An 18,536-nucleotide genomic window follows, 5' to 3' on the forward strand; every position below is an offset into this window, starting at 1 on the left:
CCAATGGTTTTGTCTGGGAAGGTGTCGGATCGGACACGATCTTACCCTCCTTCCTTTCCCTTCCCCTCATCCTCCTCTTTACTTTCCACTATTCTGTAAATACATGTATTCTTTATGTAGTCATATGTAATCGTAGTATTAATCTTTATTAAAACCATGATATTCACGTTTTGATTGTCATTGTTTGCTCACGGAACACGAGTCCCTTTAATGTCAGATCTAAGCTACGAGCTCTTATTCGTTGAATGCTTTAATTAATACCATAACTCGGAAAGTTTGTCCTTTGTGGCCAGAGGGACGAACTTCCCGAAAATTGGGTAGGAAGAATAGACCTGGTGAGTGGATAAGGAATCTCCGCTCGTTCTTTAAACGGAACGGAGAGGAATTTTGAATCAACTCCCTTGGGGTTATTCTGTGATTATTTAATATAGATATATCTGTAGTTAATTACAATAAATTGTTGTTAACCATATATATTATATTGCATAAATACCGAGGTGAGGTATTCCCATTTTGGGTGATTTTGGAGATTGGTGATTAGATTATAACCCGTTATGATTAATCATAAAATCCCTAAATATTAATACCCACAATTCCCTATTGAGCTAATTTTTGATTTAAATATAATATGTAACCCTAAGACCCTACATATTTTTGGTGGAGAATATTTCGAGCACATTCTAAACTCTGTTTTGTGAGCAACTTTGTCAATTTTATGCGTATATCATTTGTGTTAATTGTTGTCTTATATGCGCGCTTCAGTGAGACAAGTCGCAATCGCGAACTCATGTATCTGTAACTGAAAAGCCCAAAGCTCATTTCAGTTAGTCCTATGTTAACAGCGTCTATTTTGGTCAAACATTTTGGTCACTGTTAATTGTTAAAAAGAAACTGCAGTTCATAATATTAAAACTGTCTCTGTAAAGGGAAAAAAACTTCTTTTGCAGAACATTTTAATATTATCAATTCCACCTGTTAGAACGAAGAAATCTTCTTTCAGCGTGATGCCACCTGTGCGTGATGCCACCTGTGCGTGATGCCACCTGTTAGAACGAAGAAATCTTCTTTCAGCGTGATGCCACCTGTGCGTGATGCCACCTGTGCGTGATGCCACCTGTTAGAACGAAGAAATCTTCTTTCAACGTGATGCCACCTGTGCGTGATGCCACCTGTGCGTGATGCCACCTGTTAGAACGAAGAAATCTTCTCCCAGCGTGATGACGATTTGAGCGTATTCCTCTTATTCGTTTTGTAAAAGGCCTTATAAATCGCTAGCGATCTCACCCCCTTAGGTGGAGTTTTGGCATAGCTAACCAGAACGCACACCTTGCACAAATCAACCAGAAAAAAAAACTGCTGGCCAGTATCTGCTTGATGTGTGTATTTTATTTTAACCTTGATCACGTTAAAATTTGTTGCAGAGAAAATGCTCTGTTCTACATTTGTGTGTATATGCGGTAAATAAATCCGTCCACACACTCTGTGCTTCAAAATTGGCACAAAGGAAATTTGAAAACAAATTCTATTCACTCTTGTGATTGCAGTTAAATTGCTGCGTTAGGAAGCTGGACCCTCCCCATTGTCGGACGCTCAAGCTTCATAATCACCTAATTTTGGGTAGTGTAATACCTCCGAGTAACACAAGGGGGCAGCCCGCTAGGTGTGCTGCACCTCTCAAATTACCCACGCCTGACTCCACTACGCCATCTTGTGGACGTCTGCAGATGTTTGCCTTATTAAACTCTCTCAAGCGAACTCTCGTTATTTTATTTGTTTACGATTATAATTATTTTCATTTATTTCCTGTTATTGCTATTGTTTGAAGTCATTCAATCTTTCGGGTTCAATGACTTCTCACACTTATTTAAATTTGGTTTAAACAAAGTTTGAATTTGAATTTAAATTAAGTTCTCCTTTCAGCCAGTGATGCTACCTAAGGGGAATGGACCCCTTTTGGGACATCTCCTGCTAAGTCAGTTTCCCTTTCTTTCTCATTGTTTCAATTTGAGTTATTTTTGCTTGTCTGTTCTTTTCTTCCCTTTTTATTGTTATTTGTTTATCAATTGGTTTCTTCCATTTCATACCAGTCTGATACCCTGCACTTATTTAAATTTTGGTTTAAGCAAGCTTGAACCTGAATTTAAATTAAGCCTTCTCTTTTCAGCCTGCGACAGCCACTTATCAGTAGCACGCCCCCTGCTGGGCACTCTCAAAAGTTGGCTCTCCTCTCTCTCTTCTCCTTTGGCTCCATTTCCGAATAGATTAATTTAATTAATTCCACTTCTCCCTTTTTCAATGTTGTTCTGATAATTACCAACATTATCATCATTTTATGTTTTAGTACTATTTATTGAATAGTCTTTTACCTCACCCACTTTACAGAATTATTTGAATTTGGTTAAAACAAGTTTAAGCTTAAGCTGATGTCACGTTTTCCTTGTTAGCCATTTATATATTCACAGGTAGTACCTCCCCTAGTGCTTGTGGTGAATTTCCGGTTGTCTTCTGGCTGGGTTCCGGTGAGTGGAGTCACCTGGCCTGCGTAACTGACACCGGTCGTGGGTGAATCGCAGACACCTCTGTCTCCGTACCATTGGCGGCGGCACGCAGCAGGCTAAGCATTTCGGGCACTCCAGGGAGAAGTCAACGAGTCCAACTGAACCGCTCAAGGGCATCTTGGTTAATTACTCTGATCCTCCGTTTGGACTCCAAAGGGATTTCAGAGGAAACCCAACTTCAACCCTTTAGTCTGGCCGTTGACCAAACTTACCTGAGTGCTGCCCAGTCATGCTAAAAGTCACACGCTGTTTGAGTGGGCGCACCGTGGTACCAAGGGACGAGGATCTGGGAACACCGCGGTCGAGTGTCCAGGGACCGCCGGCGAGATTGACCTCACCATCGGTTCTCACCTGAGGCGACCCCGATTCACCCCAGGCATAGTAAGTTAAATAAGCCCATTCACTTATTGCAAGCCCTAGAATATACATATTCCTGGTCACTTAAGTGTTTGGCCACACCTTTCTTTTTTTGTAAGCCATACCTTTCCCCTAGGCTTTATAGCTCAACAGCGCCCCCTCACTCGTTGGCCCTGTCATAAACCCTAGCATTGGTATTAAGCTTAGAGCCTTCCCATATCTATCTCTTCTCATATTCTCATTCTGTTTTATTTCGTGCCTTCTTAGTATTCTTGGATATTTCGCCCTTTTCTTTTCTTTTCTACTCTACTATTCTGTTGTTTAGTTTCTTCCAGTTCACCTAAAGACAGAACCTATGAGAGCCATCAAGGAAAGCTGAATAATAGATTGACGATCAGCAGCCAGTGTCAGTAAATGACCCACTAGGCTACCGCACTGTCAAAATTGTTATTTAAATCCGGCACTCACCCACACAAATCGGCCCCACCTGGCCGCTCACGGCCAAGACAACAGGTGCACGGCCTAGATTCCACTAACTGTCTGCACCAGTTAGTCCAAAATTGCACACACAATTAAATAGTCACATATGGCTATAAGCACTACACCCTATACGGACTTGCATTGGCCTCTTTTGTGTTGTCTCTCTCTTGCCCACAGTAAGCGGTGTGTCCCGTTCATCCAGCCCCACCGCCGCTGGGATCACGTCGAGACCTGATCGAGCACCAGGACGACTGCATTCCTGCCTAAAGCCACGGTGACCTGCAGCCCCTGAGCCAAGAACGGCAGCGTTGAAGCTCCATGCCGAGGAGGCCCGTAGTAACCAGGACCACGCGCAGAGTCGATTAGATCAGCTACTCCTCGAGACCCAGGACTGACGCGGACGGAAAGACGGAACGGACCTACAACTTCGGGAGGAAGTTGAGAGACTCCAAAATGCCCCGGCAGAACTTCGTGTAGAGACAAGCACAGAGAGCAGTTGGAGAAAGAATCCGAAGAGGAACCAAAAGAAAAACTCCAACGAGGTGAAGCTCTCCTAACAAGAGCAAAGATTGAACTGAAAGAAAGAAACAGCAAGGCCAAAGCTTGTGAAACCCACTTGCAAACGCCCATGCCAAGGTCCAAGATTTGGTTAAAACAAAACAAAACAAAAAAAAAAAGACTATTCAAGACAAAGAACTTGAAACTGTTCACAGAGAACTGAAGTTCACATGTACATCGCACAGTGAACAGCAAGGGGAAACACGCACCACACAGTTTCCCCTGACAAGTGGGACAAGAAACCCCCAGCCAAGAGTTTCAAGCTCAAAAAAAAGGTGAAAGCCCACTGCCCAGGTTGTCACCAGCCAGCAGCCACGAGCCCCCACCAGCAGCAAAGGGGGTGGGAGCCAATCCAGAGAATCATGCTCAGGCACATCATGGCTTCCCAAGAACTCTACAAGCTGGCCAGAAACATCCCAACTTTCACCCCAAACCCTGCAGGGTATGAACTTTCACTTACAACATGAGACCGTAAAGCTGGACTACCAACAGCTACGGGACTGCCGACCAAAAAGACTGTTTCTGAAAAGACTGTGAGAAATCTAATGGTTTACCCTGTCTCTGATCACCGTTCAGAGCTGGCTCCAGGGGGCGCCCTGCAACAACGCAGTGACAGACTTTGTAACCGGCAAGACCGTTCCAAGCCAGCAGAGAGCAGCGCAACTGGCACGGTGCCCGTCTTAAGCACCTGTCCAAGCACTCTGAAAGACTCTGAGACAAGCCACGTCTGTCTAACCACCCAAAGGTGGAGCCGCGTGAGATGCCAGCCGACAGCCCAGAAATGGCAGCACCCCTAGCCCAAACAGCCAGCGGCGGAACGGCTCGCCCCAAACGAACCCAAGTCTGAGCACTCACTAGAGCCAGACGGTGCAGCTTCATCTGAGTCAGCAGAGATCCTGAGGATTCTGAAAGAACTTCTCGCAAGGGAGACAAGAAGGACAGGCCAGACAGCTTACGACTGTGACCAAGACCGGCACCCAACGTCCTTCCTGACTGCTCTCCGACGGAACCGAGCACCGCACAAACCACAGTCCAAAGATCCAGAGACTTCATCACCAAATGACAGCGTCGCTCAACTCCCTTAGCTGACAGCTGCACTTCCTGAACAATCGAACTCTGAAATCCCAAAATGTGAGTTGAATGTGCAGTCATACAGCCAAAATGAGATCCAACTTGTACAGATAGCTCCCATCCAGCTAACGATGGGCCTAATGAGTCTGGTACACCCAGTGTACATCTAACCAATGGACACGTACCCCTTTCTCGTCGGCAAAGATCTGCTAGATCGTTTTCAGCCCCTACTAGACTTCAAACAGCTAAAGATTTGGGCTCAAGTACGAGAACCTCTGCCTCTCCAGCCACCCAGATCACCTGAGCCAGACTGTCAGGTCACAGAGGTCACGAGAAATCTTGCAACCCGCCGCGAGAACACTGTCTCAGCACCAGAGCAAAGTTCAAGCTCGCTACTCTGCACTTTTCAACTCACCATAGACTCTGACTTTCACTGCCCCAAGGTCATGACTGACCTCCAGCTGAATGATGTAACAACTACAGACATCATACTCTCACTATGGGCAGACAACTCAGCCATCAGTCTAGCACTGTTCAAAGCCCTCATGAAAGACACATCCAACCTTCCATCTGCAAGCAAGTGCACCCACTGCCCGTTGGACTCCTGCCTAACAACCATGGTAACTGTCAAGGGCACCTGCATTTTGAACTTGAAATGGAACGATCAGTGCCTCACACACCACATCCTGGTCCTTCAAGATCCACTGCATAACGTCTACATAGAAGCAGACCCCTTGATCCGCCTCAAGGCTCATGTGGACTTTACCAATGAGGTAGTGTGAGCCCCACTGACATCACAGCCCCCTGTGGTTCCTGCCAAGCCTGAAAACCTCCTGCCAGGCCAGACCATCCCAAGAGTCTGTACTTTAATCAACGAACAGGATACTGCAGCACCAGCTGTCTTTCACCTTCTGCAACCGACAGCGTACTTTCACCAGGTGCCCAATCGGCTATGCCAACTCACCAGCCGAGTTTAACATCTTCCGAAACGAAGCATGCCCAACACCTGTTCGACGCGTGTGATGACATCACAAGAACACACGACATGACTGTCCACCGGGAAAAGGTGACAGGACACTCAAGGCAACCCGGCCTTGACAAAGACTTGAATGACCAAACTGATTCCCTGGCCAAGACTGGCACACTTCACGGCAATCCATGGTCACCTCCCACCCACACAACCACCCGTGATGGCGCTGTGATAACCCGCAGCAAACTGACTATTCCTGCGACGATTCCAACATCACAGCCGCTTACGCTGGCTCTACAATTTCCATAAATGACACAGCTGACATGCAAGCCTCTGACACTGCCATAAAAGCTATGAGTAACCACCTCTCAGACCCCTCCAACCACCCTGTCACGATGTCTGACTTCACCGCTACCACAGGCCTCAGACGACCGCATGACGGCAAACACATGCTGCGTGAGAAAACAAACATTCTGGGGTATGCCTCTGACGCCCTCACAGCGCTAAAGCTTGTGATGCCACAGTGTCAAAAGGGGGGTAATGCTAAATGTATGCCCACAACGCACCATGTGCCGGACACCACGGTACCAGAGCCACAAGACACAGAAGCAAGTGAAATATTGGCCTGGCATGCAGCAAGTCGTGTCAGAGTATGTCAGAGAAGTGTCTGGTTTGCTGACAATCCTAACCGGCAAACCCAAACCCCAGAGCCCCTGCAACGCAGAAGAGTCACAATCCCGTGGTCATACCTTCAAATGGACTGGGCGGGATCCCTTCCCAGATCGACGAGGGACCACAAGTACTTCCTCACAGTTGTATGCCAGTTCTCCAAGTGAGTAGAATGTCTTTGAGCACCCAACGACACCAAGTTGAATGAACCAATTGAGCTGGGGCCAGCATGCTGAGAAAGTATGTGTCTGCCAACCAGAAAGACTGGGATGTGAAACGTCCATTGGTGCTCATGACCATCAGAGCCACCCCGCATGAATCAACTCATGTGTCTACTTTGGAACTTGTGACTGGGTGTCAGACGACCCTGCTGCATCAAACAAGAGACTCTAGTTTTGTCAGAACTTACACTGCTCACCAGCACATTGACAAACTACACCTGAAGTGGCTCAGACAGCTGTTGAACCATGAGAGCAGCTGGACAGATCAAACACATGCAGAACTGTCACTATGGCAAACGCCAAGTACCAGACAAGCCACTGGGCGGAGCCACGGAAGACAGCGCGTCCACCCTGCGCACACCACAGGATGTCCCACAGCCGTCGACGACAACGCCCTCTGCCAAACCCTTCACGCAGCTGTCAAGCGGAGGCGGCACAAGGACAGCTGGACACTACTATCTCAGGGTCACAGGAGCTGCTGACACCAGCAAAATAGCCCCTGAACAGGACTCACCAGATGAGGACTGCAAAGGACAAGCTTCCAACTCCTTGCCACACACAGCTCAGGCAAGCTCACAACAGCACGGCTACAAGAAGCAGAGCAGAACTCCGATCCTTCGGACTTCTCGTGACTGAGAGGCTAACAACTACCTGCTTCCCTCCTGTCACCAGCACTAGGTCAGTCTGAAACCCTCTTCAGGCCACATAGACCCCTTACCACTTCCTGAGACCACAAGCAGAAACCTGCGCCACACAGACGGACTTCAGGATGACAGGTGACGCACCGTCATGGCACCTGCTGCCTCGACACCTGTTGCACAAGGTCAGAGACCTGAACTTGGCTGCTGCCTGCCTTATCTGCCGTGGAGTGACCATTACTCCAGGAGACACAAACGACCAGAGTGTGTGGATTCACGTACCAAAGGGTACCATCCTCCACCTTGATGATCTGGCATCGTAATACCTCCCAAGTGAAGAGTACTGGTCAGAGCTGGAAACCCCATCCTTCTTCAAGAATCACAACTTCACTCTAGATCCAGAACTGGAACTAAAGATTAAGAAAGGGGGTCCTAGCCAATTGACATCACTCTCATCGACACAGCTCTTTACCTTGCTACAGCATCATGCCACACCCTGACACTGGGCCTGGCTTTCATCCTAGTCAAGAGGGTCCACGAGATGCGAGAGTCCATGACCAAGAACACAGCCTCTCTCCTCCTGGGATTCAAACGAAACCCACGGAAGGGAGGTACCAAGACAGAGACAAGGCCAAACCTCATCAGGATGGACCCTCAGCCTGAGGAACCAAAGGCTTGGAACGATTAGAAACCACCTGCCACTCGACCACCATGATCCACCTGCCATCTGACCATCATGATCCCACTCGACTACCATCCGATCAAAACGACAACTGTCATCCGACGAGGTCAACCGGACGTCGTCACATGACAAAGGGGGACTGTAGCGTCTGGAGTCGCTCTTGACATGAGATCAAAGTGGTGGGTCGTTCGAGAAACACCAGAGATGCAGATCTTTTGCACAGCTCTGCCTATGAATTAGTATTAGCATATAAATGAGTGTAGTGGTGCCAGTTGAGGCTGGCCAAATGGCCGCACTTTCACCCTTACGACCAGCAGAGACAACGCAGGCAGTGCCGTTATCACCTTGTGAGGAACTTCAAATAGATTCCTATCACACACACAGACAGACACACACACACACACACACAGACACACACACACACACAAGTATTCCTCTTCATATTAGCCTTTAATTTAACCATCCCAGAAATATGTGATGACCCTTGTGTTATATGTATGTTGACCACAAAGTATATATTTGTATGTGTGTGTGATGTTAATCCTAAATGCTCAAAATGGCTCTGTAAAAGAGATACACTGTCTTTCATGCATTTAAACACAGGCATGTTTGATGTCTAAAGGTTTCTCTTTCTTTGTCCCAGTCAGTGGTGCAAAGTAGATGATTATGAGATGTACCTTTTAGTAGGTTTAGCCCTTTTTGAGCGAAACTTTACTAATTCTGGCTCCCGGCAAGAACATTCCATTGAGTAATAAAGTCAGAACAAAGAAACTCTCTCCCGCCTGAAATTCACACCAACGATTGGTTGCCGCCGGGAAAGTGGGCGTAGTTTAATGGATCTCAAAAGACAGTAACACAAGCATATCGGTGCTCAGTCATCTTGCAAGAACCCCGGACGAGACAAATTCCCTTTTCCTCCCATCTCATCAGCGCGGCTCGCGGGTTATCGACCTGCGAGCCGGCGCGGTCCAGCCAAGCTGATGTTTCCTTTGAAGATCGACGCGCTCCGCGGCGCAGTCAGCGGACGCACTTAGCTGGACGAGATGAACTTCCTTCCAAGTCGACACCTTTAAAAGTCCCGCGGACCAACGAAGCTCTGGAAGAACCAAACGGAGAGAACGCTTCAGCGCGCAAACTCTCTGAGAAACGCCAACGCACGCATCTTGCTTTACACAACACCAAGAAACCATGCAAGTATCAATTCTACCGAAATTTAGATGCGTTTTAAAGATTGTACCCCTGTTTAAGGTGATATTTCTTGCTGGCTCCAATGGTTTTGTCTGGGAAGGTGTCGGATCGGACACGATCTTACCCTCCTTCCTTTCCCTTCCCCTCATCCTCCTCTTTACTTTCCACTATTCTGTAAATACATGTATTCTTTATGTAGTCATATGTAATCGTAGTATTAATCTTTATTAAAACCATGATATTCACGTTTTGATTGTCATTGTTTGCTCACGGAACACGAGTCCCTTTAATGTCAGATCTAAGCTACGAGCTCTTATTCGTTGAATGCTTTAATTAATACCATAACTCGGAAAGTTTGTCCTTTGTGGCCAGAGGGACGAACTTCCCGAAAATTGGGTAGGAAGAATAGACCTGGTGAGTGGATAAGGAATCTCCGCTCGTTCTTTAAACGGAACGGAGAGGAATTTTGAATCAACTCCCTTGGGGTTATTCTGTGATTATTTAATATAGATATATCTGTAGTTAATTACAATAAATTGTTGTTAACCATATATATTATATTGCATAAATACCGAGGTGAGGTATTCCCATTTTGGGTGATTTTGGAGATTGGTGATTAGATTATAACCCGTTATGATTAATCATAAAATCCCTAAATATTAATACCCACAATTCCCTATTGAGCTAATTTTTGATTTAAATATAATATGTAACCCTAAGACCCTACACCTGTAAGTTTCAGAGCTGAAAACTTCCCTGTTAGTCAAAGAAAAGCTTTTATAGACACCAGGCCCAGAAAAAGTCTCTCCAGTGACCCCAGTTTTTCCAGCGCCCCTTGTCTCTCCAGCGTCCCAAGCTACTCCAGAGTCTCCTTTGTCTCAAGAATTCCCACCCAGCCTCCCTCACCCACCTCCTCAGTCAGCCAGTTCCCCAGCCCTGCCTCCGCTGCTGTCCTTCAGCCCCTCTGTTCTGCCCACATGCTGTTTGGACCCGCCCCTTGTCCTCAGTCCATCAGCTCCAGCCAGCGCAGAGGATCCCCTGTCGTCGCCGCCAGTCTCTGCACCCTGCACTCCACCGCGGCCCTGGCTCCTCCCTCCCCAGGCTCCACTGGAAACCTTCGGCCATACGGCTTCTCCGGGCTCCCTCGTCTCTCCGGCTCCGCCTTGGTCAGTCGTCGACCTGCCTGCACCTTCGGCTTCGTCTGGCTCCGCCTTCCCCTCCCCTCCTTGGTCCCACCGACTCAGTCTCTGTCCTGCGGCCTTCCATCTCAACCTCGGATGCTCGTCGCCGGTCTCAGGTCTCCTGGGCCTCCGGTCTCATCGACCCAGCAGCTCCTCCAGTGGCTCCTTAATCGGTGGCGGTTTCCTCGACCGTCATCCCCAGGGTGTTTTCGACAGAGTCATCGACAACATGGCTCCTTCCTCCTCCGACTCCACCCTGGGGCCTCGTCTTGGCTGGCCTCTGGCATGTCACCTGGCTTCTCCTGCTCCAGGCCCCTCACTGGCTTCTCCAACCTTCAACTCCCCCATGGACTGGTTTTCTTTGTTTTGGACTTTGTGTGGTTTCCTGTTCGTTTCCATGCCCTCCTCCAGAGCCCCCACCCTCCCTCTTCAGTTGTTCCCTTTACGGCGCGAGGACGCGCCTACTCGGAGGGGGTGTTATGTTACATGTCTAGTCTGTATTGCTTGTCTTTGAGTTTTTTCCTTTGTTCAGTTTTCCCGCCACTCCCTCATCATTGTCATTATGAGCTCATTCTGTTCACCTGTGTCTAGTCAATCACCTTGTTAGCCCAGTGTATTTAGTCCTCAGTTTCCCCTCAGTGTTTGTCCGTTGACGTTCCCGTATACTGGTGTTTCTGAGTGTTCCCTGTGAGTTCTGTCATTAAAGTTTTTGTTCCAAGTTCTCCTTCGCCTTCGTGAGTATACACCAAGTTTGTTACATTTACACTCTATATTATTATTGCATCCTGTTAATTTACAACAATTCTGAGGTGCAAATAGTATGTATCTGCCAAAATAAAGTATAAATAGCATCTATTTAGATACTGCTTACACACATTGCAAAGAACTGCTACTTTTACATGGTGTAAATAGAATATATCACTATTTTCACTTAGTGTAACTAGCATTTTTCGCTAAGAAAATATGCTATTTTCACTTAGTGTAAATAGAATCTAGTTGCTATTTACACTTGTAACACTTTAATTTAGGGCCCAGTTCTCACTAATTAACTAGTTGCTTATTAACATGCATATTACTAGGATATTAGCTGTTTATTAGTACTTATAAAGCATATATTAATGTCTTATTCTGCATGACCATAGTCTACATCCCTTAAAGATTAGTTTACCCAAAAATGAAAATTCTATCATCATTTACTCACCCTCAAGTTGTTCCAAACCTTTATAAATGTATTTGTTCTGCTGAACACAAAAGAAGATATTTTGAAGAATGTCGGAAATCAGTTTCGTGAGGTGCCTTCATGTACAAACGCTGCCTTAAAAGTCATTGTCTGATAAGGCAGTGAGGCAACAAGTCAGCTGCCTAGTTTTTCGGACAGAGCTAAAAAAAAAATGGGAGGCACACGGATGTCTGTCCCTCCGATGTTAAACACTATGATTTTTAAGACCCTCGCATATGCAGAAAGTATAAAGTTGTTTTACGAAGACGGGACAAAGCCGAAGCCTGCCGTCATTGCATGTGTTTTAAAGGGGACTGAACAGTAGCGGCCCCTGCCCATAAATTTAGGCAGGGCAGATTCTTGGTCTTATCACTAATTTATGATAAACATTTTGTAAGCTTTATATTCTAATTACAGAACACATTAGACACTTTTGGCAGAATTGTAATGTCCTTGCATTATTCAGCCTGAGGGTGGCGCTCTAGTGATGATTGACAGACTTTATTACACATGACAAATGCATTGAATGCCCTCTTAGAATTGTCTTATTGTATTTATTGCATCCGAATGTTGTTGAAAGTTGTGTAGGAATTCCAGTGAGATAAAGAAAGTCATGTCTATTCTCCGAACAATCATAAAATAAACACAACAGAACTACTGTATATAAAGGGTATTCACGTGAGCACGTTTAAACTAAAGGGTTAATACTTTCATTTATTTGATACGCTACTCCACAGAAGAACAGACATGCCAACTAGTTACTGACCTGATGCAGACACAAAGCTGAAGCGGACTAATATCGTCTCGGTCTGGAGCGAGGTTTACGTGAGGTCACGTGAAAATAAGCGGGGCAGCCAGAAATCTGCCCCAATGGCTCTCTATGAGGAAATTTGTGGGACGGTGTAGAGCTATGGAGGGCACTAAGTATCATGAATACATGCCTGCCGAATCCATGTGCTACATTTTAATATATCCTGCTCACTTTACGACTTAAAATAGTCTAGGAAATCCAAAAAATATTTGTTGCAGATGACTGAACACATTTATAATTTATTATTAATTAAAATATGTAGACGACTAAGTCTTGGACTGAAGCGATCACGAATTAGTGTACAGATTACGGTTAATCATAAACTGAAGCCCCCCTAAAAAGGGCCTAGTGACGCCCATGCTTAAAAGAAGTCACCTGAATGTCGGAGCTCCTCTTGTACCCAATGTTGGCCTCCTCATCTATGGTCTCCGTTGCCTTCCAGCATCTAGTTCCAGCAATGCTTGTTCGTAAAGTCGTTTGGCTTAGGTTCAGTCGACGACTTATTCCAAAATCAGCCAATCTAGCTTTTCCATTTATGTCTATAACAAATGGTTTCAAAGTTTCAAAATTATGGGAGAAAAAAACATCAGATACTTTCACTGATCAGATTTTAATTACTTTCATAAACTTTTATTTTAGGTTTAATTCCTACCAATCAGAACATTCTGGGGTTTGATGTCCCGATGGAGTATTTTGGTCTGTGGATGGTGTAAAACCTGTAAGCTGCAGAGAACTTCCTTCACCAGCTTCTTCAGAACCGAACTTCTCTCAGTGCTATCATCTGGTAAATGCTCTTGTATATATTCCTCCAGTGTGTACTCACAAAGCTGAAGAGCAAGATATCCAAAATCGGCAACTTCAGCAAAGTCCACATATCGCACAATGGAGGGATCATCAAGTTGTGGAAGTCGTAGAAATTCCTCTTCATTTCTGAGGACTTGATAATTAGACTTAATCATTCGTTTCACAGCCACCTCTGTGCCGTCATCCCTCAAACCAAGAAAAACTTCTGTTCCATCACTTCCTTTAGCGATCCGAAATTCATCACTGAGCACAAGAGTAAAGTTTCCCAGCCTATACTTATTATTAATATCCATGTTAGCTAGCTTCTCAAGCTTGGGTCTCCAACGACGGCTGGTCTGAACCCACCTTTTTGAGATATTTGGGTTCTCAGCAGGTGGTGTGAACGGCTGCACACTTGAATTTGATTCCTCAATGGATTTCACTACAGTGTCTGGATACGGTTCCTCTTTATCTTGCAGCTCAGCTTCTTGTGTTCCCACTTCTTGCCTGATTTCTTTCCTCTTTTTCTTCTTTTTCTTCTTCTTTCTGCTTGTTGATAGAGCAGCAGCCCCCTCACATAAACTATCCACTGCACTTGAATCCGCTGGATGTCTCAGTGATTCATCAAACTTCTGCAGTTTTTTTTTCATTACTTGATCCATCTCTGTCTCAGCTTTTATAAGCATCATCTCTGGGACAGGAGACAATCCACACAATGCAACAAGTTCAGGAGCAAAGTCATGTATTGTGGCAAACAGTCCATATGTCCACACTCCAATTAGACTTGAATAATCAGGATGTGTGAGAGGCAATAGACTTTTGCATAACTTCTCATAGACAGAATTGTTTGTACTCGGTTTCTGCTCAGACGTCTTCTGCATCATAACATTGAGTATCTTTAGTATCAGATGATTGACTATTTCTTCTTGTGGATTTCCAAAGTGCTGAAGACTGTTTGTTAGAATTGGCACAAGCTCACTGAATACCTGAGGAGAGACGCTTTCACTGACACACAAAGCAACATTTAAGCAGTTCAGTGCAATTGGCCAGTGTTCCTGAGGGATTCTTGGAAAGCGCTCAATGAGTCCCTCAATGTATCGGTCTGCACTCTTTGTATCTTTTAACCACTTGATGGCGCTCTGACGGTACTGCTCTTCACTTGGACCAATGAGATTAAAGTATTGCTCAAAATAAATCAAATGATCAAAATGATCCTCTTGAAAGAAATGTTCCTTGTAGATTCTGTAAACTTCTGTCTGATTTGTCGTTCGTATATCACAATGAAAAGAGAAAGACATACGTACTATGTCAGACACTTCACTCTGTGAATATAGTCGACAAATCATTCTCTCCACCTTTTTATCAACCTCTGGATTCAGCCCATAGTTCCTTACAGGTGAAGCTCCAGCCTCTATAAGTGCTTTCACAATGTCTTCACGCTCATGATCAACAGCACACTGCAAAGGAGTAAACATTTGTAATCCATGTCCATCTGGGTTAGCTTTTGCTGCAAGTAATCTTTTCACAATACTCATGGGAACTTTAGCTGTTAAAGCAGCATAATGTAGAGGTGTCCGACCATTTGTTGAGTGTTTGTTAGGATCAGCTGACTCTTTAAGTAAATATGAGCAGATGTCTTCATTTTTGCATTGAACTGCTGCTGTTAATAAGGTGACATCATCCTTCCAGACTTCAGAATGGTACAAACCATTTATATCTCTGCCTTTTAATAATTTGCAAAGTTTCTTTAACTTCTTGTCATCTATGATGCATTGTATTAGGGGGTCTGTTTTTCTAGGTAGGCCTATTGGAAGTGGAACTGAAAATGGTACTTGAAACTGGAATTCCACGGATCTTCCAGTGCTCATTACAATCTGTGGAGACATTAAACATATGGCAATTATAAACATTTAATACATCAGTTATTAATGCTTCTTTAATCGTTAAAAAAAAAAGTTTATTCAAGTGTGGTATAAGTATACTTTGAAACTAAAAACAAGCCAACTTTTGATATACTTCTGTACTTCTCAGAAATATATTTAAACTTACACTGAAGTATACTTGACTTATACTGACTGACATGTCTAAGTATATTCGGTCTGTACTTGTGATCGAGATATATAAGTATAATTAAGTATTCTAAGTATACTTGGCTTCAGTGGTGTAAAGCAGTGTTTCCCAAACGGGGTGCCGTCTGACGAGAGCAGGGGTGCCGTGTAAAAGTCCTTCAAAGAATTTTTTTTTCTTCACATTTTTCAAATAATTCTCTCTTTGTAAACTTTGTTCAACGCATGCTAGTGCTGCCGTATGTTAGAATATGACCAGTCATTTTCGCCGTCATCACCCGGGTGAAATGCCATAAGACGCGAATGAGAAGTCACGCGCACTGTGAGAAAATTTGTCTCTGTTCACTCATCCGAAAGCGCGCACACGTCTCACAGTGCGCAAATATTGAGTTCTCTTTCTCGTCTCGCTCTTGAACGGACAAACTCACACAAAAAGTATGTCAACATGTCCATCTTGAGGAGTATTATAGCAGACATAGTCTGTATATGCCTTAAGTAAACTTAATATAGTCGAGAAAGATGACGCATATCCATGCATTAGGTCTTAAAGGGGCAGTAGCCTTTACTGCTGTCTGTTAAATGTCAAACAACAAAAGACATCACTCACTGCTCTTGATTGAATAGCTTTTGTAAGTTTAATAGAATTCATCTTTAATTTATACAGTCAAATATGCTATGTTATTTTACATTTGATCAATTTCTGTACCTGAAAACTAATGTTAGACGTAGGCCTACCTGAAAAACCTGAAAAGCATAGTTTATTTTATTAGTATCTTCGCACAATCAATAGTATTTATTTGTGCTGCTGCTTGTATTTAAATTATTTGTTCTTATTATTTTCTTTATTTTTATTTGACAGTAGTCCCTTTTTCCCTGAACATAGAAAATACTGAACCGCACCGAAACCGTGAACCTAAAACCGTGATACAAACCGAACCGTGAGCAATCTGTACCGTTACACTCCTAGCGTAACGGATGCGAGGGGGTGCCACTCAAAGGGTGCCATGACTGAAAAAAGGTTGGGAAACACTGGTGTAAAGTAACAAATTACAAACACTCTCGTTACTGTTATTGAGTAGTTTTTCTCAGGAATTGTATTTTATTAAGTAGTTTAAAAATAGTGTACTTTCACTTGAGTACATTTTAAGTGATGTATCGGTACTTTTACTGCGCTATTTTCCCCAAACCTGCCGTCGCTACATTGTTTCTTTTTTTCTTGTCAACGTGACTGGCTAAGATGAATAATCAGTCCTGTGACTCCATGCGTCACGCGTGTGACTCCCGGCAAATCAACATAGCAACATTAGTTAATGTATTAACAAACATGAACTAACCATGAGCAGTACATTTGTTACTGTTTTTGTTAATGTTGGTTAATAAAAATACAACTGTTCATGGTTTGTTCATATTTGTTCACAGTGCATTATGTTAACAATATTTTATTAAAGTATTAATAAATGCTGAAATTAACATTAACAAAGATTAATAAAGGCTTAATAAAGTGCAGTTCATTATTAGTTCATGTTAACTAATGTAGTTAATATGTTAACTAATGAACCTTATTGTAAAGTGTTAGTACTTTTATTTATGCTTTTATTTATGCTACTCTTTACACCACTGCTTGGCTTGTAGTTGTGTTTAATCCTTCATTACACTATTGTATATAGTTTAACATAATGTCTTATAAACTTGCATGTTTTGGCACCCAATACAATAGTTTTTTAGATAGTTATGGCTTCTGACAGATTTGGTAACAGATTCCATGATCTTCACTTTAGAACACTGATAATTTGTAGGCTAATTTCATTAGAAAGATGTAGTAACACTTCAGTCATTACTATCCAAAACTTTACAAAAACTTTAAAAGCTTACAGTGACTTCATTCATTGCTAGAGAGTTATCATGCTTTTTACTTAAGAAATTAGAATAGGCTACTGATCCAAATAATTAGTAATTCCTTCTGAAGGATTTGGTAATAGGCCTACTCGAGTCATTAATATCGGGTTACTATGAATTTAGAATTAATTATATATTATGCATTATTCACATTTATAGTGAATTTGTATAGGCTACATAGGCCTAGTTAGTAGTTATTTATTAACTGCCATAACTATGCACTGTTATAATTCGTTCATTTTCAGAGTTTCTTGTTAGGTAATAGTATTTCAATAATGCATTACTCATTTGTTACTGTGTAGTTAGGCTATTCATTAATGACGGAACAGTTAATAAAGCGTTTCCCTTTTAGCGCGCTTTTTGTTTTGAAGGAAATGAAACTCAGGAATGGGCGGACCGATTCTCGAGAGAGCTACTTTCGGTGATGGGTGCTCATTTAAATTCTTAGTGTTTAACTAGTAATTTGCATTGGTTTTTCCCCCCGTGAAAATACTTATCACAGTGTTAGAAGCGAAAGAAGAGAAAAAAAGATAAATTTCTCCTAGTCTCAAAAAGCCTGCAGCAAGGCACATGTAGCCTGGTAGCTTACACTAATATTATCTGGAGTTGCCTGCATTGAATAGCCACGAATGTAAAAGTTACATTTAATATAATGGGTTTGGAATAAGTTTAAATTAAAAGTTGCTAAAAGACAGGAAGCTATGTGATTGCTACAGATGGTCAACAAAACAGAAGACCGGTAATTAAATGTTAAAATTACAGATTTCATAATTTGACATGGATATAATTACCTGCGTCATTCCCAGAAATCGCAAAGACTTTCTATTCAGAAGAGATGATTGTAGCCTAGCCTACTTATCCGATTAAAAAGGTAAGTGCCGTATCTTCCTCGTTCTTACACTGTAGCCTACACGTCATCCACCCCACGCCCCATTTTTAAGAAAGGGTTGTGTAAAGAGGTGGTTCTTCTCAAACAAACATGTCCTAGAGGCACCCAGTCCTGCACATTTGTGTGTCTCCCTCATTTATCAGACCTGATTCAACTCATCAGCTCGTTAGTAGAGACCGGGAGACATACAAAATTTCCAGCGCTGCCTCCAGGACAGGTTTGAAAACCACTGGTGTAAGGAACCACTGAATTGTGTTTGGAAAGACAGCTTGCTGTAGGTCTATACAGTCGATGCTACC

The 18,536-nt window shown here is 43.6% G+C and overlaps 1 protein-coding gene across 1 annotated transcript in view; it reads right to left on the bottom strand.

Moving 5' to 3' along the window:
* LOC307121799 (uncharacterized protein) overlaps positions 1–18,280 on the bottom strand; it is a 30,263-nt gene extending 11,983 nt beyond the window's left edge. The window contains exons 1-3 of the mRNA XM_079809557.1: positions 18,140–18,280; positions 13,256–15,260; positions 12,979–13,142 (exon numbers count right to left, since the gene is read on the bottom strand). Coding sequence (XP_079665683.1) covers positions 12,979–13,142; positions 13,256–15,260; positions 18,140–18,148 — 2,178 coding nt within the window. The 5' untranslated portion in view covers positions 18,149–18,280. The remainder of the gene's footprint in view (positions 1–12,978; positions 13,143–13,255; positions 15,261–18,139) is intronic.
* Between the last annotated feature and the right edge of the window lie 256 nt (positions 18,281–18,536).

Source organism: Gobio gobio, assembly GCF_949357685.1.
Source record: "Gobio gobio genome assembly, chromosome: 2".
NCBI classification, from domain to species: domain Eukaryota; kingdom Metazoa; phylum Chordata; class Actinopteri; order Cypriniformes; family Gobionidae; genus Gobio; species Gobio gobio.